This window comes from Camponotus vicinus, unplaced genomic scaffold (genome assembly GCF_025532165.1).
Source record: "Camponotus vicinus isolate PSW18456_S1 unplaced genomic scaffold, iyCamVici1.0 SCAF_7, whole genome shotgun sequence".
Taxonomy (NCBI): Eukaryota; Metazoa; Arthropoda; class Insecta; order Hymenoptera; family Formicidae; genus Camponotus; species Camponotus vicinus.
In genome coordinates this window covers 14,115,279-14,136,455 of record NW_028141979.1, presented here as the reverse complement: position 1 = coordinate 14,136,455, position 21,177 = coordinate 14,115,279, and the positions used below count along the sequence as shown (strand labels likewise).

The 21,177-nt window shown below is 35.4% G+C and overlaps 2 protein-coding genes and 1 long non-coding RNA gene across 3 annotated transcripts; 2 read left to right on the top strand and 1 right to left on the bottom strand.

Moving 5' to 3' along the window:
* The first annotated feature begins 5,677 nt into the window (after window positions 1-5,677).
* LOC145974196 (uncharacterized) lies at window positions 5,678-8,589 on the top strand. Its single transcript, XM_083104012.1, has 2 exons — window positions 5,678-7,383; window positions 8,472-8,589. The coding sequence occupies exons 1-2, from the start codon at window positions 5,678-5,680 to the stop codon at window positions 8,587-8,589; spliced, it is 1,824 nt and encodes a 607-aa protein (XP_082960138.1).
* A 3,782-nt stretch (window positions 8,590-12,371) lies between these two features.
* On the bottom strand, window positions 12,372-13,224 carry LOC145974547 (uncharacterized). Its single transcript, XR_014439729.1, has 2 exons — window positions 12,988-13,224; window positions 12,372-12,611 (listed from the first exon to the last, which is right to left on the bottom strand). It is a non-coding gene; the product is annotated as an uncharacterized LOC145974547 (long non-coding RNA).
* Window positions 13,225-16,545: 3,321 nt separating this feature from the next.
* Window positions 16,546-20,966, top strand: LOC145974195 (uncharacterized). The gene is made up of 5 exons (XM_083104011.1): window positions 16,546-17,263; window positions 18,163-18,503; window positions 19,717-20,283; window positions 20,381-20,802; window positions 20,927-20,966. The coding sequence occupies exons 1-5, from the start codon at window positions 16,546-16,548 to the stop codon at window positions 20,964-20,966; spliced, it is 2,088 nt and encodes a 695-aa protein (XP_082960137.1).
* The last annotated feature ends 211 nt before the right edge of the window (window positions 20,967-21,177 follow it).

Here is a 21,177-nt window from a genome sequence, read left to right as displayed (position 1 = left end):
ACACACACACACACACACACACACACACACACACACACACAATTGTATTACACACATTTTAAAATAAATTTTATATTTTAATTAAAAAAAAAAAAATCGGTTATTTACGCGCCTCTCCTTGCGCTCCCATCCTTTGCGTCTCTCTTGCGCTAGTTGTAAGTCTCGCGATATCTTCGTTGCGTTCTCTCTCGCGCGTTAGTTGTAAGTCTCGCGATATCTTCGTTCTCTCTCGCACGCGTTGTTCTCGCGCTCTCTCGCTCTCTCTCGCACTCGTTGTTCTCGCGCTATTATCGTTCTCTCTCGCACACGTTGTTCTCGCGCTATTATCGTTCTCTTTCGTATGCGTTCTCTTCGCGCTATTATCGTTCTCTCTCATTCATATGCTCGTCGCTATCACTCACTTACCTTTGCGTCGTCCTGCTCCTACCTATGTGGCATCTTACAATGCATCATCCTTGTCCTACGTTGACGCCATCCTTGTCACGCGTTGATGCCATCCTTGTCGCACTGTCCTCTTCACACACTTAGCGCTATCCTTTTCCCACACGTAACGCTATTCTTCTCACACCATCGCCTTCTTCCGCGGATCCCCCCTTCCCGCGCGGACCCCCTCATCCATCGCTCACGCCGCGGATTCCCCTTCCCCGCGTGGACCCCCTCGTCCATCGCTCACGCCGCGGATCCCCCCTTCCCGCGCGGACCCCTTCGTCCATCGGTCGCGCCGCGGACCCCCCCCTTACCCGCGCGTGACGTCACTCCCCGCACGTGACGTCACTCCCCGCACGTGACGTCATCATCCCCCGCATGTGACGTCATCATCCCCGCGTGACGTCATCATCCCCCGCACGTGACGTCACTCCCCGCACGTGACGTCATCATCCCCCGCATGTGACGTCATTATCCCCGTGTGACGTCATCATCCCCCGCACGTGACGTCACCCCCCCGTGACGTCATCCCCCGCGTGACGTCTTCCCCCGCGTGACGTCATCCCCGCGTGACGCCCCCCCGTGACGCCACCCACCGCGTGACGTCACCCCCCCGCCCGCGGTTCCCCCTCGCCCCTCACCCCCCCTCGGAGCCCCTGGGTTAGAACCGGCCTAGACACACTACTTATATATATATATATATATATATATATATATATGCAATTAACAATTCCATATTTTTTCTTAAAAACAACTGTATGTTTTCTTTACACCAATTGATTACTCTCATTATTTTGTACATAAAAGTATTAAGGTAAGATAATCGAAAAATGAATATTTTACTAGATATTTTATGGTTTATATAAAATTAAGAAATTATTTCAAGCCTCATAACTCGAAAAGTATTCAATGAAGAAATACTTTATTCTAATGTTTTGGAAAGCTCTCGAGATAAGCTACACGAATAAGTAATAAAAAATGGGGATTCCCATTTGAAAAAAACAACTTGACCTTGAAACAACCCTCAAGGTCGCTGTCAAGGTCAAAATCAAGGTTACCATGAGATGCTCCGTTTGATATCCTACAACTTTTGTATTTGAAGTTTTCCTCCATAACCCTTAGTTTCCAAAATTTTCGGGGGTATCCAGACTTTTTCCTAACCCTGTATATATTTAAATGTAATCGCGAAATTTTTATTAGTCAGTAAAAATTGAATAATATACCCACACAGCACATAATATCATTCGAATATTCTCTACTCATACTGTAAATATATGTTACAGATGTAATATACTCAGAATATTCCCATAACATCTCTTGTTGTATATTATTTCTCGTATATTCTCAGAATATACTTTGAATATCTCGTATTAGTATGTTCTTTCTCGTATATTTTCAGGATATTGTATAATATTGTATGTGTTTCTTCATTTTGCGAGAGCTTTCCAAAACACTATAATTAAGTACTTTTTTGTTAAGTACTTTTTGAGTTATGAGGCTTGAAATAATTTCTTAATTTTACATAAACCGTAAAATATCTTGTAAAATATTCATTTTTCGATTATCTTACCTTAATACTTTTACGTACAAAATAATGAGAGGAATCAATTGGTCTAAAGAAAACACATAGTTGTTTTGAAGAAAAAATATGTAATTTGCAATTAATAATTCCATATTTTTTTCTTAAAAACAACTATGTGTTTTCTTTACACCAATTGATTCCTCTCATTATTTTGTACATAAAAGTATTAAGGTAAGATAATCGAAAAATGAATATTTTACAAGATATTTTACGGTTTATGTAAAATATGTAAAATTATGTAAAATTAAGAAATTATTTCAAGCCTCATAACTCAAAAAGTATTTAACGAAAAGGTACTTAATTATAGTGTTTTGGAAAGCTCTCGAGATAAGCTACAAGAGTATGCAAAAATATATAGGGTGTTCCATTTAAAAAAATTGAAGTGACCTTCACGTGACCTTCAAATGACTCTTCAGTGTCAAACCAATGATACCATCTTATGGCCCCTTCGAAACCATAAAACTTTTGTCTGAACCATTTTTCTCTAAAATGCTTTGTTTCCGAAATAATTGCGTGCGTTAATTAAAATGGCTCACCCTGTATATATATACAGGGCGATCCTGAAAAACGTTATGTCTTTAAAATGACGTATTCCTGACACCATTCTAAGACAATTTTTCCTTTACCAAAATTTGATTTGAAGCGTAGTTTTTGAATTATGAGCAAAAATAGTTAGTAAATCACGCGTCGGGTACAGAAGGCAGGCAGGAGCGGCGCGGCGTGCCGCGAGCGCGGGCGCAGCTGACCGCCCGACGGGTGATTATCACCGCATGAGTCGCTAACTATTTTATCTTATAACATAAAATTATGCTTTAAATAAAATTTTGGTAAAGAAGAAAATGTCTTAGAATTACGTCAGAAATACGTGTTCCTTAAAATAACGTTATTTTAATAATGAAAAGTTCCGGATCGCCGGCCGTCCGACGTTGCAATCAGCTGATTGCTACACGCGATGTGTGTATGGCGGAGTGTGTGCGTAAGAGAGAGAGAGAGAAAGAGAGAGAGAGGAGGGACAGACATTCATACACACGCACGCACTTTTTTTCTCGCTCTCTTTCTCTCTTTTACGCAACACTCATACACTCTCTCATTCAGTCTCTCACTCACACTCTCTCGGTCACTCACTCACTCACTCACCTGCTTACTCACTTGCTCACTCACCTTGTAGCAGCGTAGCGAATCTTCATGCTATGTATTGTTGTTATCTGCTGCACGGTTATGATTGCTAGAGATGCGCGACACATCGAAATTTTTTCGATTATTAGTCTCACACTCGATTGACACAATACAGATTACACGATAACGAGTTTACTGTTTATTCACTCACTATTGATTTATCGATACTAAAAATTACTTTCACAGAAACGCGAATGCAAACAGCACATGACTCGATGCGAAGCGACGGACCGCGGAGACTGCGCGACCACAAGAGTTATGTTGCCAGAAACACGACACGCGACATCTAACAAACGACTTGCGCGTGGCGCGTGATTGACGCGAGATAAGACGAACGATCGGCTAAAACCTTCGCATTGCGAATGCGGTAGAAAACATGACACGTATAATGACATACTTAAAAAATTAATTATTTATTATAAATAATAACTATTTCTAATTATAATAAATAATTATTATTTTAAAAAGCATGTGTTGTACGTTGTTACGTTTTCGAAATTATTGCATTCACGATGCGAAGATTTAAGTCAATCGCAAGAATAATGTAATTTTAATTCTTAGCCGATCGTTCGTCTTATCTCGCGTCAATCACGCGCCACGCGCAAGTCGTTTGTTAGATGTCGCGTGTCGCGTTTCTGGCAACATAACTCTTGTGGTCGCGCAGTCTCCGCGGTCCGTCGCTTCGCGTCGAGTCATGTGCTGTTTGCATTCGCGTTTCTTTGAAAGTAATTTTTGGTATCGATAAATCAATAGTGAGTGAATAAACAGTAAACTCGTTATCGTGTAATCTGTATTGTGTCAATCGAGTGTGAGACTAATAATCGAAAAAATTTCGATGTGTCGCGCATCTCTAGCAATCATAACCGTGCAGCAGATAACAACAATACATAGCATGAAGATTCGCTACGCTGCTACAAGGTGAGTGAGCAAGTGAGTAAGCAGGTGAGTGAGTGAGTGAGTGCCCGAGAGAGTGTGAGTGAGAGACTGAATGAGAGAGTGTATGAGTGTTGCGTAAAAGAGAGAAAGAGAGCGAGAAAAAAAGTGCGTGCGTGTGTATGAATGTCTGTCCCTCCTACCCTCCCTCTCTCTCTCTTTCTCTCTCTCTCTCTTACGCACACACTCCGCCATACACACATCGCGTGTAGCAATCAGCTGATTGCAACGTCGGACGGCCGGCGATCCGGAACTTTTCATTATTAAAATAACGTTATTTTAAGGAACACGTATTTCTGACGTAATTCTAAGACATTTTCTTCTTTACCAAAATTTTATTTAAAGCATAATTTTATGTTATAAGATAAAATAGTTAGCGACTCATGCGGTGATAATCACCCGTCGGGCGGTCAGCTGCGCCCGCGCTCGCGGCACGCCGCGCCGCTCCTGCCTGCCTTCTGTACCCGACGCGTGATTTACTAACTATTTTTGCTCATAATTCAAAAACTACACTTCAAATCAAATTTTGGTAAAGGAAAAATTGTCTTAGAATGGTGTCAGGAATACGTCATTTTAAAGACATAACGTTTTTCAGGATCGCCCTGTATATACAGGGTGAGCCATTTTAATTAACGCACGCAATTATTTCGGAAACAAAGCATTTTAGAGAAAAATGTTTCAGACAAAAGTTTTATGGTTTCGAGGGGGCCATAAGATGGTATCATTGGTTTGACCTTGAAGAGTTATTTGAAGGTCACATGAAGGTCACCTTCAATTTCTTAAATGGAACCTACTATTTGTCATTGCATATTCTTGTAGCTTATCTCGAGAGCTTTCCAAAACACTATAATTAAGTACCTTTTCGTTAAGTACTTTTTGAGTTATGAGGCTTGAAATAATTTCTTAATTTTACATAAACCGTAAAATATCTTGTAAAATATTCATTTTTCGATTATCTTACCTTAATACTTTTACGTACAAAATAATGAGAGCAATCAATTGATGTAAAGAAAACACATAGTTGTTTTGAAGAAAAAATATGGAATTGTTAATTGCAAATTACATATTTTTTCTTCAAAACAACTATGTGTTTTCTTTACACCAATTGATTCCTCTCATTATTTTGTACGTAAAAGTATTAAGGTAAGATAATCGAAAAATGAATATTTTACAAGATATTTTACGGTTTATGTAAAATTAAGAAATTATTTCAAGCCTCATAACTCAAAAAGTACTTAACGAAAAGGTACTTAATTATAGTGTTTTGGAAAGCTCTCGAGATAAGCTACAAGAGTGTGCAAAAATATATAGGGTGTTCCATTTAAAAAAATTGAAGTGACCTTCACGTGACCTTCAAATGACTCTTCAGTGTCAAACCAATGATACCATCTTATGGCCCCCTCGAAACCATAAAACTTTTGTCTGAAACATTTTTCTCTAAAATGCTTTGTTTCCGAAATAATTGCGTGCGTTAATTAAAATGGCTCACCCTGTATATATATATATATATATATATATATATATATATATATATATATTATGGAGCCTCCGCAATCTAACATGTTTTTCCAAATGATTACGAATCGGTTTGGCAATATTTACACGACCTTGTTGAAGTCATGGATTAACAATAAGAGGAAGATCTGTACCGCTAATCAACAACTTATTTTCTTACTTCGATGCAGAAGCCACGATTTAATTCCGTCCCATATTGACAAGTTAAAGGCCAACATCACATTTCATAGCAGCAGCATCAACCGTTCTTTTGAAAAAACCACTAAGAAATTCCGCTATAGATTGCTGAATTTAGAAATTAAAGATCTTAATTTTAACCTAAATTATTTTTGTGCCAGCGTTGAAAGGATCGAAAGAGCACTTAGTGAAGGTTTACCACGAGATCTTGTTCTTAGATTTTTTGAGTTCAATGAACGGAAGTTCTTAAGAATTACCAACAGATTAAAATCTAATTTAATCAAGAAATTCAACAATTTGACTAATAATAATAAAGCTTTTAATCCTTTCAACAATATCGACACAGCGCGTTGGCTGATTAACATTAGTGGTAAGAATATTCCCGATAGAGTTTCTGAACTTCTGAGTCTTGGTGACAATTTTGGTTTACCGGTACATCAGTCTTTTAAGAACGACCGCATGGGTGTTGTTCTTGAGACTTTGAAGAACTTTGAAATCAATTATAATCGCATCCCCAGGGAAGCCGTTGAAATGATCAGAATTTCGATCGCCAATTCTCTCCAAAAATTCCTTTGTGAGAGGAAGCATATTAGCTCTGTAGACAGATATATTCTTAAGGGATTCTCTCTTTGTAGACAGTTCTTGCGTGATAATGATGATTTGTTTGTCACCAGGGCTGATAAGGGTCAAGTCACAGTAATCATGGACAAAAGTGATTATGTGAGTAAGATGGAGGCTCTTTTGGGTGATCAATGTACTTACAGAAAATTGAATAAGGATCCGATCAGAAAATTAACCAATAGAATTAATACTATTATTAAGTCCTGGCGAAGTAACGATTTAATTAATGAGACTACATATAGAAAATTAAACTCTACTAATGGTAACTTGCCGCGGTGTTATGGTCTGCCTAAGATTCACAAAGCGGGTTTTCCACTACGGATTATTGTGTCATCACTTGGCAGTCCGTTATATAATGTTGCGCAATACATTCACGATATACTACAGATTTCGATTTTGGAACCTAAATCTCACATTAAGGATGGTTGGACTTTTGCCAATAGTTTGAAAGATAAATTTATTAACGATGACGATTTAATGATTTCACTTGATGTTGCTGCACTTTTTACTAATATTCCTAAAGATTTAGTTGTAAATGGTGTTACTAAACGTTGGAATTATATTGCGCCTAACACTAAATTTAACTTGTCTCAGTTTTTATACGCGATTGAAACGGTTTTGGATTCCACTAGTTTTTCGTTTAATGGACAGTTTTACGAACAGATTTTTGGTAGCCCTATGGGGTCTCCCTTGTCACCTATTTTGGCAAATATCGTGATGGATGATCTAGAAACGCATTGCTTAAGTTTATTGAGCTTTGATGTGCCGCTGTATTATAGATATGTTGATGACATTTTTACCATTGCTCCACGCTCAAAAATTGACGAGATTATATCGACTTTCAATGACTATCATCAACGTTTGACATTTACACATGAAACTGAGTATGATTCGCGTATTGGTTTTTTGGACACGACTGTTATTCGCTCGGATGGTCGGCTTTTGACGGATTGGTACAGAAAACCTACTTGTTCTAATAGATACACTAATTTTTATTCCAAACATCCGTTTAAATATAAAATTAACACCATTTATAGCCTTGTTGACCGCGCAATTTTATTATCCGACGTTCGATTTCATTTTAAGAACATCGATATTATTAAACAGATTCTTTCCAACAATTGTTTTCCAACTCAAATTACTAACCGTTACGTTAAAAAAAGACTAGAATTTTTGAAACACCGCGACAATGTAAATATGAATACGGAATGTGATAATGCGACTACATCATGTTACATCTCGTTGCCGTTTGTAGAGAGCTTGAGTGATGAGATTAGTCGCCTTTTTAAAAATGTTGGTCTGAAGGTTGTCTATAATGTACCTAATAAACTGAATTCATTAATTAAACGTGGAAAAGATAGATTGCCTATTAATAACAGGACTGAGGTTGTTTACAAGTTAAACTGTAAAAATTGTAATATGTCATATATTGGCCAAACAAAAAGACATTTAGGCACTCGTATCAAAGAACATTGCAACAACATTAAATTGCACGAAAGCAATCTTTCTGTGGTTAGCAAACATAAATTGGAACTTAATCACGACTTCGATTGGTCAACACCGGTTATTCTGCATAATGAGAGACATGTGAGAAAGAGAGAAATTGCTGAAATGTTTTTCATCAAAAAGTCTGACAACACTGTTAACTTACAAAAGGACACTGAAAGTTTAAACGATATTTATGATAGACTAATAAAGGTGGTTTAGTCTTTCTCTTTGTGTTGGATCGAGAGGTCGACATGACTTGACACAGTGATTTCTTTATTTCTCACCACGTATTAGTTACCTAAGATAATGTATGTATATGATTTTTTTCTTCTTTCTCCATTTTTTGGTCACATTTTATTGTAATTCATTTATTGTTTATATTATATGTAATAATTTCAGTTCACTTGATAAGGACCAAAACCCATGGTCGAAACGTTGTGAATTTTTCATCAATAAATATTGCCGGTGTGGTCGATTAAATTACTTTCATTTATATATATATAATTGTGTCCCTTCCCTGCGGATATACTTGCTACCCGTTACATTATTTCAGTGGAAAATACGTCGAAGTTGATAGAGCGCGTCGTCAAGATGTTGTTGATAAACAACGACGATCAGCTGAGAGCCAGCTGTGCGGACGCGAGTTTATCTGTGGTCTATTTTGTGAATAATCTATATTCTTGTTCATATTATTGTGATTCATTAAAATTCCTTTGCTCCTATAAGGACCCTGGCACACAAAAATACGTAAGCAGTAAGCAATAAGGAAATCAACAAATCGGAATTCTTACGTTTTCTTACGTTTTAATATGGCTGCCTTACTGCTCAATCGTGATTGGTCAATTTCCTTATTGCTTATGTATTTTTACGTGCTAGGGCCCTAAGTCGCGTTGTTATTTATGAGTGCGCGAGTGTCAGCGTGTACTGATCGGTTGTGTCGCGCGAGTGTCAGCGTGTACTGATCGGTTGTGTCGCACGCGTTGGAAATACAGGGTGATTCAAAAGAACCTGTTGTCTTTGAAATATGATATTCTTGAACGAATTCTAAGACTATTTTTCCTCTTGAAAAATTTTGTTCAAAGCTTAATTTTTGAGTTATAATAGAAAATATTTGGCTACTCACGAGTCCGATACAACGGGCAGGCAGGGACGGCGCAACGCGTCACGAGACAAATGCTCTCCCGTTTCCCCAGACAGTCAATTTTATTGCACAATATTGGATCCTTTGAAGTGTATTAAATTATTATTGCAGTTTCTACACAATATTTAACAATATTATTACCGTCTAGGAGGGTTATAACGTAACGCTTAAGAATAAAATATTCAAACGCGAAATTATATAAAGTAACAAATAAACTGGAAATGGACGAATGAAAAACGAAATAGTAATCGCAATTTGATTAAATATTCTTATCTTTAAGAAAACTGACGAATTTTATTTCTTTCTGGGGATCGTTTATCTTATAAATAACAGCTTTTAAATTTCACCTGACTTTACACGATAAAAATATTACTATATTAATAATCTTTATTATTACTTGCAAATATTTACTTCCGTACAAATTAAGACATAAAATTACACGATAAATAGCGATTAGAAGTCCCCATTTCTCTCTTTCTTTCTCTCTCTCTCTCTTTTTCTCTTTCAATTATTTTATTCTTTATTTATTATTTTGCGTTTAAGAATGTTCAACGAAGAATAATTTTGTCGCCCTGAAAAGGGCGGATTTGCTTTGCATCGTTTTTATAAAAGATGTTTGAAATGGCCTCCGTCCATCTCAACGCAGGCTCTCAGTCGTCTTAACATACTAATTTGGACATTCTCTAACATATTTTCGTCTATCGTCCAAATTGCTTCATGAAGCTTGACGTCCAAATCATCAATATTTTCCGGAAGCTTCTTGTAGACGATTTCTTTGCAATAACCCCATAAAAAGAAATCCAATGGGTTAAGATCCGGAGATCTTGCAGGCCAACGTATTGGACCATATCGGCCCATTCAGCGCTCTGGAAACATTTGATCCAAATAATTGGTCACAACTCTGGCGTTATGTGGACCGGCACCATCTTGTTGAAAAATAATATTATTTCTTTCGATTAATGGAATTTCTTCTAAAAATTCTGGCATTATATTTTGCAGAAATTCTAAATAATTTGCGGCATTTATATTATCTGGGAAATAAATTGGACCCAATATTTGATTTCCCATGATTCCTGCCCAGACGTTCATCTTCCAACGTGTCTGAAAGCTTCTCTGTCGAATCAGTTGAGGATTCTCATCGCTCCAATAATGATGATTATGAGAATTAAAAATTCCTTCTTGTGTGAAGAGCGACTCATCACTAAATATGACACGAGAAAGATACCTCGGATCCTGATTCACCTTTCTTAGCAAATCTTCACCGAAATTTTTTCTTCGAGGATAGTCTTCTGCTCGCAAATGTTGCACACGAGTATAATGGAACGCGTGCAATTTTTTTTTGGCAAGAATTCTCTGAAAAATGGCATTATACACAACCCAAGAATATTATGATATGCTGATGGCACTCGGTGAATGTCAAGGGCAGTATCATGTGGCTGCAAGAAGATACGCCGGACTGTATCCGAACCGAGCACGACATCCATCACCGAACGTGATACACGCAGCAGCTCAGAGGATGCGTGAAACCGGCAGTGTCTTACCAAACAAGGTAGATACAGGAAGAAGACGTGAAGCAAGAAATTTACGAAATGTGGAAGCGGTTATTCATGATATCGAAGAAGAATCTGAAACTAGTATCAGATTCATTGCTCGAAATCATGATCTATCATACTCCACCGTGCAGAGAATTCTTGCCGAAGAAAAATTGCACGCGTTCCATTATACTCGTGTGCAACATTTGCGAGCAGAAGAATATCCTCGAAGAAAAAATTTCGGTGAAGATTTGCTAAGAAAGGTGAATCAGGATCCAAGGTATCTTTCTCGTGTCATATTTAGTGATGAGTCGCTCTTCACACAAGAAGGAATTTTTAATTCTCATAATCATCATTATTGGAACGATGAGAATCCTCAACTGATTCGACAGAGAAGCTTTCAAACTCGTTGGAAGATGAACGTCTGGGCAGGAATCATGGGAAGTCAAATATTGGGTCCAATTTATCTCGCAGATAATATAAATGCCGCAAATTATTTAGAATTTCTGCAAAATACAATGCCAGAATTTTTAGAAGAAATTCCATTAATCGAAAGAAATAATATTATTTTTCAACAAGATGGTGCCGGGCCACATAACGCCAGAGTTGTGACCAATTATTTGGATCAAATGTTTCTAGAGCGCTGGATGGGCCGATATGGTCCAATACGTTGGCCTGCAAGATCTCCGGATCTTAACCCATTGGATTTCTTTTTATAGGGTTATTGCAAAAAAATCGTCTACAAGAAGCTTCCGGAAAATATTGATGATTTGGACGTCAAGCTTCATGAAGCAATTTGGACGATAGACGAAAATATGTTAGAGAATGTCCAAATTAGTATGTTAAGACGACTGAGAGCCTGCATTGAGATGGACGGAGGCCACTTCGAACATCTTTTATAAAAACGATGTAAAGCAAATCCGCCCTTTTCAGGGTGACAAAATTATTTTTCGTTGAACATTCTTAAACGCAAAATAATAAATAAAGAATAAAATAATTGAGAGAGAGAGAGCGAGAGAGAGAGAGAGAGAGAGAGAGAGAGAGAGAGAAATGGAGACTTCTAATCGCTATTTATATCGTGTAATTTTATGTCTTAATTTGTACGGAAGTAAATATTTGCAAGTAATAATAAAGATTATTAAAATAGTAATATTTTTATTGTGTAAAGTCAAGTGAAATTTAGAAGCTGTTATTTATAAGATAAACGATCCCCAGAAAGAAATAAAATTCGTCAGTTTTCTTAAAGATAAGAATATTTAATCAAATTGCGATTACTATTTCGTTTTTCATTCGTCCATTTCCAGTTTATTTGTTATTTTATGTAATTTCGCGTTTGAATATTTTATTTTTAAGCGTCACGTTATAACCCTCCTAGACGGTAATAATATTATTAAATATTGTGTAGAAACTGCAATAATAATTTAATACACTTCAAAGGATCCAATATTGTGCAATAAAATTGACTGTCTGGGGAAACGGGAGAGCATTTGTCTCGTGACGCGTTGCGCCGTCCTTGCCTGCCCGTTGTATCGGACTCGTGAGTAGCCAACTATTTTCTATTATAACTTAAAAATTAAGCTTTGGACAAAATTTTTCAAGAGGAAAAATAGTCTTAGAATTCGTTTAAGAATATTATATTTCAAAGACATCAGGTTCTTCTAAATCACCCTGTATATATATATATATATATATATATATATATATGTACAAAAATTAATAAATATAAGACTCGAAATATAAAATTAAACAAAACAGTTATAATGGCAATACGAGTCGAGTGTCGATGTTATAACACATTTATTTATAATACAATCAAATAAATATTGATATTAAAGCATACAAAGAGAGGATAGCGAACGTTTCGACCCTATTTTTGGGTCATCTTCAGCGCGAAAGTATATAATAAAAGATAATATAATGAAAAAATATAATAACAAAGTGTTTTATATCGGAGTCTGTTACAAAGGGTGCTGTCTAAAGCGATAATAAATGTCTCGGTATCTCATTATCTTGACGATGCCTACGTAAAAACAAAGGACAAAAGTAAAATAAGTTAAATAAATAATATAATTAATATGAACAAAGAAAGAAAAAGTACTAAATTAAACATGAAATTACGAGATTGAAATGTTAATTTATTAAAAATGATCTAAATATAAACTGAACATAAAGTTAAAGAAATAAAATAAATAAGTTATAAATAAGTTAAATAAATAATATGACTAATATGAACATAGAAAGAAAAAAGTACTAAGAATTAAACATGAAAATTACGAGATTGAAATTATTTTAATGTCAATTTATTAAAATGATCTAAATAAACTGAACATATAGTCAAGAAATAAAATTAAAAAGTTAAAAAGATAAGAAGTTAAAACTACGGAAATAAGACTTACTTCCAGGCATCGAAGATAATGACGCGCCGAGGAGATGAATAGAGACAACTTAACATCTCCGAAGACAAAGATCGACTCGTCTTTAACGGATAAATGTGACTTATATATAAACGGTAAAGAGAGTCAAATAATGTATAAATGTACACATACGCAAAGTCGCAGACCTATTTGTTATGATAGAAACTGTGTTAAATTTTTGGCAAGTTGTTGACAATATTTAAATAAATTTCTGGTAAACGTTCAGTATCCGTTATATATATATGTATATATATATGTATATATATATATATATATATATATATATATATATATATATATATATATATATATACAGGGTGAGCCATTTTAATTAACGCACGCAATTATTTCGGAAACAAAGCATTTTAGAGAAAAATGTTTCAGACAAAAGTTTTATGGTTTCGAAGGGGCCATAAGATGGTATCATTGGTTTGACACTGAAGAGTCATTTGAAGGTCACGTGAAGGTCACTTCAATTTTTTTAAATGGAACACCCTATATATTTTTGCACACTCTTATAGTTTATCTCGAGAGCTTTCCAAAACACTGTAATTAAGTACCTTTTCGTTAAGCACTTTTTGAGTTATGAGGCTTGAAATAATTTCTTAATTTTACATAAACCGTAAAATATCTTGTAAAATATTCATTTTTCGATTATCTCACCTTAATACTTTTACGTACAAAATAATGAGAGGAATCAATTGGTGTAAAGAAAACACATAGTTGTTTTTAAGAAAAAATATGGAATTGTTAATTTCAAATTACATATTTTTTCTTCAAAACAACTATGTGTTTTCTTTAGACCAATTGATTCCTCTCATTATTTTGTACGTAAAAGTATTAAGGTAAGATAATCGAAAAATGAATATTTTACAAGATATTTTACGGTTTATGTAAAATTAAGAAATTATTTCAAGCCTCATAACTCAAAAAGTACTTAACGAAAAGGTACTTAATTATAGTGTTTTGGAGAGCTCTCGAGATAAGCTACAAGAGTGTGCAAAAATATATAGGGTGTTCCATTTAAAAAAATTGAAGTGACCTTCACGTGACCTTCAAATGACTCTTCAGTGTCAAACCAATGATACCATCTTATGGCCCCTTCGAAACCATAAAACTTTTGTCTGAACCATTTTTCTCCAAAATGCTTTGTTTCCGAAATAATTAACGCACACAATTATTTCGGAAACAAAGCATTTTAGAGAAAAATGTTTCAGACAAAAGTTTTATGGTTTCGAGGGGGCCATCAGATGGTATCATTGGTTTGACCTTGAAGAGTTATTTGAAGGTCACATGAAGGTCACCTTCAATTTCTTAAATGGAACCTACTATTTGTCATTGCACATTCTTGTAGCTTATCTCGAGAGCTTTCCAAAACACTATAATTAAGTACTCTTTTGTTAAGTACTTTTTGAGTTATGAGGCTTGAAATAATTTCTTAATTTTACATAAACCGTAAAATATCTTGTAAAATATTCATTTTTCGATTATCTTACCTTAATACTTTTATGTACAAAATAATGAGCGGAATCAATTGGTGTAAAGAAAACACATAGTTGTTTTTAAGAAAAAATATGGAATTGTTAATTGCAAATTACATATTTTTTCTTCAAAACAACTGTGTGTTTTTTTTACACCAGTTGATTCCTCTCATTATTTTGTACGTAAAAGTATTAAGGTAAGATAATCGAAAAATGAATATTTTACAAGATATTTTACGGTTTATGTAAAATTAAGAAATTATTTCAAGCCTCATAACTCAAAAAGTACTTAACGAAAAAATACTTAATTATAGTGTTTTGGAAAGCTATCGAGATAAGCTACAAGAATATGCAATGACAAATAGTAGGTTCCATTTAAGAAATTGAAGGTGACCTTAATGTGACCTTCAAATAACTATTCAAGGTCAAACCAATTATACCATCTGGCCCCCTCGAAACCAAACAACTTTTGTCTGAAACATTTTTCTCTAAAATGCTTTGTTTCCGAAATAATTGCGTGCGTTAATTAAAATGGCTCACCCTGTATATATATATATATATATATATATATATATATATATATATATATACAGGGTGAATTTTAATTGTTGTGTCAATCTTTTTATCATGCAGGAGATTACCGACCGCAATTGTAATAAATTGATCGGTACATAGATGTCAGATAATTGGATCGACCGTATCGAAGGCCGGGATATAATGTGTACAATTAAAGCAAGTTAAAAGCTGAAATAATGTGTGCAGTACGGATTTATTTTTATACTATTACGTATTTATTATTATTATTATTATTATTATTATCATTATCATCATTATCATCATCATCATCATCATCATCATCATCATCATCATCATCATCATCATCATCATCATTATTATCATTATTATCATTATTATCATTATTATCATTATTATCATTATTATCATTATTATCATTATTATCATTATTATCATTATTATCATTATTATCATTATTATCATTATTATCATTATTATCATTATTATCATTATTATCATTATTATCATTATTATCATTATTATCATTATTATCATTATTATCATTATTATCATTATTATCATTATTATCATTATTATCATTATTATCATTATTATCATTATTATCATTATTATCATTATTATCATTATTATCATTATTATCATTATTATCATTATTATCATTATTATCATTATTATCATTATTATCATTATTATCATTATTATCATTATTATCATTATTATCATTATTATCATTATTATCATTATTATCATTATTATCATTATTATCATTATTATCATTATTATCATTATTATCATTATTATCATTATTATCATTATTATCATTATTATCATTATTATCATTATTATCATTATTATCATTATTATCATTATTATCATTATTATCATTATTATCATTATTATCATTATTATTATTATTATTATTATTATTATTATTATTATTAAAGCTACGTATACATATTCGATTAAAGCAGTAAGAATACATATTTAAAAATTTAGTTCAAATTTAACACTTTAATGTTTTATGTAAAACTTTATTTCAAATTCTGCATTTCTTTTTATGATAAATTTTTATTATTGTTTATATGCTAAAAATACGCAGCAAAAAATTTGACGATTAAATTTCCGAACACCCTGTATATACAATATATATTGTTACGTCCCTAATGTCCGTGATCATCGGGTCGGCTCCAATTAACAAGAACATCTGGTTGTCAAGAGTTGTTTATAAGAGAAAATGACAGTCGAGTCGTAACCCAGCTGTTTAGCTGCGCGGACGCGTCTTGATTTCCCGTGTGATAATTATTGTTATATCTTGTTACATTCTGTGTTCCCTTGTGTTCATTAAAGTTCTTGTGTTCTTATTTAAACACGAGTGTTTATTTCCGTGTGCGCGAGCGTGGGCGCGAGTGTTAGCTGCGACGCGCGCGTTCGATTGTAAATCGTTCCGCGGACGTAACATTTTGGGGGCTCGTCCGGGATACTAAGGATTCCGAGGACGAAATCTTGTGACTGTGTAGTGGCTATGGCTTCCGACTCGCAGACGACGGGAGTCTCTACAAGAAAGAGAGCTCGAGCGGTGACTCCGGAGCAAGCGCCAACTCCGGGACCGTCGATGGAGGCGGTTACATTGCAGGCAGCGATGCGGGAAATTCGTGAGCTGCGGGAGGAGCGACTACGGATGCGAGCTGATTTTGAGGCGCAGCTGCAAGAGCGAGACAGCGAGTTCCGTCGCTTGGAAGAAAGGAGGCAGCAGGAACAACATTTCCTCCAGCTAAGTCCTTCTAATAATAGTGACGTAATACCGCGAGAAAGAAATGAGCTCGGTTATAAATTAAAGCCTGATAATTACGACGAGAGTGTTCCCTTGCGTGAATTTATCACGCAATTTAATTTCGTAGCGCGAGCGAATGCGTGGGCCGATTCCGCGAAGACCATAGCTTTGGCGACTTGTTTGAGAGGAAAAGCGCGTTCGGTTTTGGACGGGATTTTTGAAATAGAGAATCTCTGTTTTGAGGAGCTTATATCAAAATTAGAACTACGTTTCGGGGAGGGGCATTTGGCTCAGACGCATTATGCGCAATTTACAAATAGGAGGCAGAAATTTTCGGAGGATCTGGCGACATTGGGTGCGGATTTAGAGAAATTATCTCGTTTAGCATATTCGGAGTGTTCCCACGAAGTAAGGGACAAAATTGCTTGTGCGCAATTCGTCGCCGGGCTGACGGACGGATTCATTAAACGTACGTTACAACTTGAGGGGATTTCATCCTTAAAATCGGCCGTTGAAAGAGCTATGGCAGTAAAAATTATACAAGAAAATAGTTTCGCGAAAAACAAATTCGCTCGTCAAGAGAATAAATTTAGTAAATTTAATTTCAAACAGAAAATGGCTTCAGAGGGGAAAGAAAAGGAAGGAGAGGAAAATGATAAAAAGAAAGTCTGGAAGAGCAATAAATTTAATAATTTTCAGAAAAATCGTTTCGCGGCCAATAAAGAGTGTTAGCAGTGTGATGCTCAGGGACACTTCCGGTCGGAATGCCCTTCGTTATCGGAAAACAAAAATTAGTCGAGCTAATCGGGGCAGGTTCGACTGTAAAAATAAATGCCCCGGGAAATGTCGATTTGAATGAAAAATATGTTTTAGTAAATAGAGTTAAGGAAAATTTGTTTTGTTACGGAGGAATGGTTGATAATAATAATTGTACATTTAAAATAGATACGGGCTCCGACGTTTCAATTTTAAAAAGAAATCTGGTTAAAGAGCCGAAACTGCAGTTCGAAGTTAATGGAACTTACATTAAATATCCAACGGGGGAAGTTGTTCCGGTTCAATTTAAGGTCATAGTTAAAGTAAAATTGGGGAAGTATTCTTTGAGTGTCCCGATGCTGGTCACGGACATTTCCGATGATTGTATATTGGGAGCTGATTTCCTAAAAATGATTAATGAGGAAAAAGTTTTTGATCCTATTTTCGGGAATAAAGTTGAGTTTTCTTGCAGCCGAATGGTTTCGGAATTTCTTTGTTCTTTAAAAGCATTATTCGAAGAAAATTCCAAACATTTAGATTCTTCTCAAAAAGGTATTTTTGCGGGATTTTTGAAAGAATTTCGAGATGTATTTTCAGAGGATTCGGTTTCAGGAAATTGCGGAATCCTTAAACATGTTATTAACGTAAAAGATTCTAATCCTATCAAACAGGCTCCTCGCAGAATTCCTTTACATCTTAAGGAAGAAGTGAATCGAATTATTGAGGAAATGAAGTCTCAGGGAGTCATTGAGGAATCTCAAAGTCCGTGGGCATCCCCTGTAGTATTAGTGAAGAAGAAGGATGGGTCGTTGAGATTCTGTGTGGATTATAGGAAATTAAATGCTGTCACAATCAAAGATTCTTATCCATTGCCACGTATTGGAGATATTTTAAACCAATTGTCAGAAAATTCATGGTTCTCCACTCTAGACCTGAAAAGTGGATATTGGCAGGTAAAAGTTCGTTTAGAAGATAGGGAGAAAACAGCGTTTTCGGTGGGAAATGAATTATGGCAATTTACAGTAATGCCATTCGGATTATGTAATGCTCCAGCTACTTTCGAGCGTTTAATGGAAAAAGTTCTACAGGACATTTTATTTAAAATTTGTTTGATATATTTGGATGATGTCATTGTTTTCAGCAAGTCTTTTGAAGAAATGATATCCAATTTAAGAAAGGTTTTTCTTCGTTTCCGCGCAGCGGACTTAAAAATTAATCCCAAAAAGTGTTCTCTCTTTGGAAAGGAGGTGAAGTATTTGGGTCATATAGTATCCGAACGAGGTATTACCACAGACCCTGAGAAAATTAGAGCTGTGGAGAATTGGCCTACCCCTCGAAATAGGAAGCAGATTCGAAGTTTTTTAGCATTTTGTTCCTACTATAGGAAATTTGTAAAAGGCTTTTCTATAATAGCAAAACCTCTGTTTTTGCTTACCGAAAATCAAATTAGATTTGAATGGTCTCAAACTTGTTAGGAAGCATTTGAAAAACTGAAACAGAAATTAATCTCTTCAGCAGTCTCTTCACCCATCTCTTCCTTTCTTTTCCTACAGAGCATGGAGAATTTATTCCAGATACTGATGCTTCAAATCATGGTATTAGAGCAGTCTTATCACAAATTCAGGATGGTACTGAAAGGGTGATTGCATATTATAGCCGAGTCCTTAATAAAGCTGAGAAGAATTATTGTGTGACCCGACGAGAATTATTGGCTATTGTAGAGTCGCTAAAATCCTTTCATCATTATTTATACGGAAGGAAGTTCCTAATTCGGACAGATCACATTTCTCTTCGTTTAAAGATTTGGAGTCAATTAGCCCGATGGTTAGAGAGGTTACAACAATATGAATTTCAAATAATTCATCGGAAAGGACAGCTTCATAAAAATGCTGATGGGTTATCAAGACGGCCTTGTGCGGAAATAGGTTTTGCGTATTGTGCTAAGGCGGAATTAAAAAAAAATTCGATTGCTCGAATAGTTTAGGATAATTTAGAGGAATGGCGGAGTAAACAATTAGAGGATCCTGTTATTTCTTTGTTTTTACGAGGAAAGGAATTAGGAAGACGTCCGCTTCACGAAGAGATTGCTATGCAAGATATTTCGGCAAGGATTTATTGGTCATATTGGGATTCATTAATTTTTAAAGATGGTGTTCTTTTTAAAAGGTGGGAGTCTCCGAATTTGAAATCTATTGTTTTTCAGATTATCGTTCCCAAGAAATGCATCAGTCAAATATTGAAAGTAGCCCCGATTCTGCATCAGGTGGACATTTTGGAATAAACAAGACTTTGGATAAAATTCGAAAACATTTCTATTGGGCGACATATAAACATGATGTGGAGGATTGGTGCCGCTCTTGTAGAGTTTGTGTAGCAAAGAAGGGTCCTTCAGAAAAGGGAAAGTCTCCAATGCAAATCTACAATATAGGAATTCCGTTTGAGAGAGTCCAAATGGATATACTCGGTCCTCTCCCTACTACTTCAAGTGGAAATCGATATCTATTAGTTGCAATCGATTGTTTCACAAAATGGGTTGAAGCTCTTCCATTGAAAAATATTCGAGCCAGTACGGAGGCTTTTGTAAATCAAATAATTTCTCGTCATGGAGTTCCTTTAGAAGTGCACACAGATCAAGGGAAAAATTTTGAATCAAGAATTTTTCAAGAAATGACACGCTTGTTGGGAATTCGGAAAACTAGAACTACTGCCTTGCATCCTCAGTCAGATGGGCAGGTAGAGCGTCACCATCAAACAATTTTAAGTTATTTAGCTAAATTTGTTGCAGAGAATCAGAAAAATTGGGATAGTTGGATCCCTATGTATTTGTTAGCTTATCGATCCTCTAAACATGAGGCCACAGGTAGCTCACCTTGAATTGTACTTTGCTCGTGATTTAAAATTACCATTAGATTTGTTGCGAGGGAGACCCCCTGAGGAAGAGAGGGAGAATTCGATTGGTAGCTATATTCGGAGGTTAAAGAGAAAATTGCAAAACGTTCATGAGAGTGCTAGAGAACGTTTAAATTTACAATCAGAGAAATCCAAGAATCGTTATGATCGTAGAGCTAGACAAATTCATTTCGAAGCAGATGAAGAAGTTTGGTTTTTCAATCCTCGAAGAATAAAAGGAAGAATTCCCAAATTACAAAGTAATTGGGAGGGTCCTTACAAAATAATAAGAAAACTTAGCGATGTAGTTTTCGAAATTCAGAAATCGAGCAGACATAGAAAAAAAGTAGTTCATGCTGATAGGTTAGCTCCATTTCATCGAAGACAGAAATTGACTTAGGGGAATTTCGGAGCCCGGCTTTTGTAAATAATTATAACTAAACCCATGTAGATAAATACAGTTGTTTTCGTTGTTTTTCATTTCTAGACGAAAGAAGTTTGGCATAGTTCTTAAGAAGTGTAAATGACAACCACGAGAAAGAAAAGTTATTTGAACGAAGACTGCCTCGCCCGCGGTTTTTGAGCCGTGTTTTTCCCGTGGGGCGGAGGGCAAATGCCGAGGCAGGGACTTGAGGAGTCCTTTGAAGATGTTGGGTCCACGGTAGATACCCCCCTCTTGTCCGAAGTTCGCACATCGGGATATATATATTTCCGGAGCCAATAAAATCGAAAAAATTC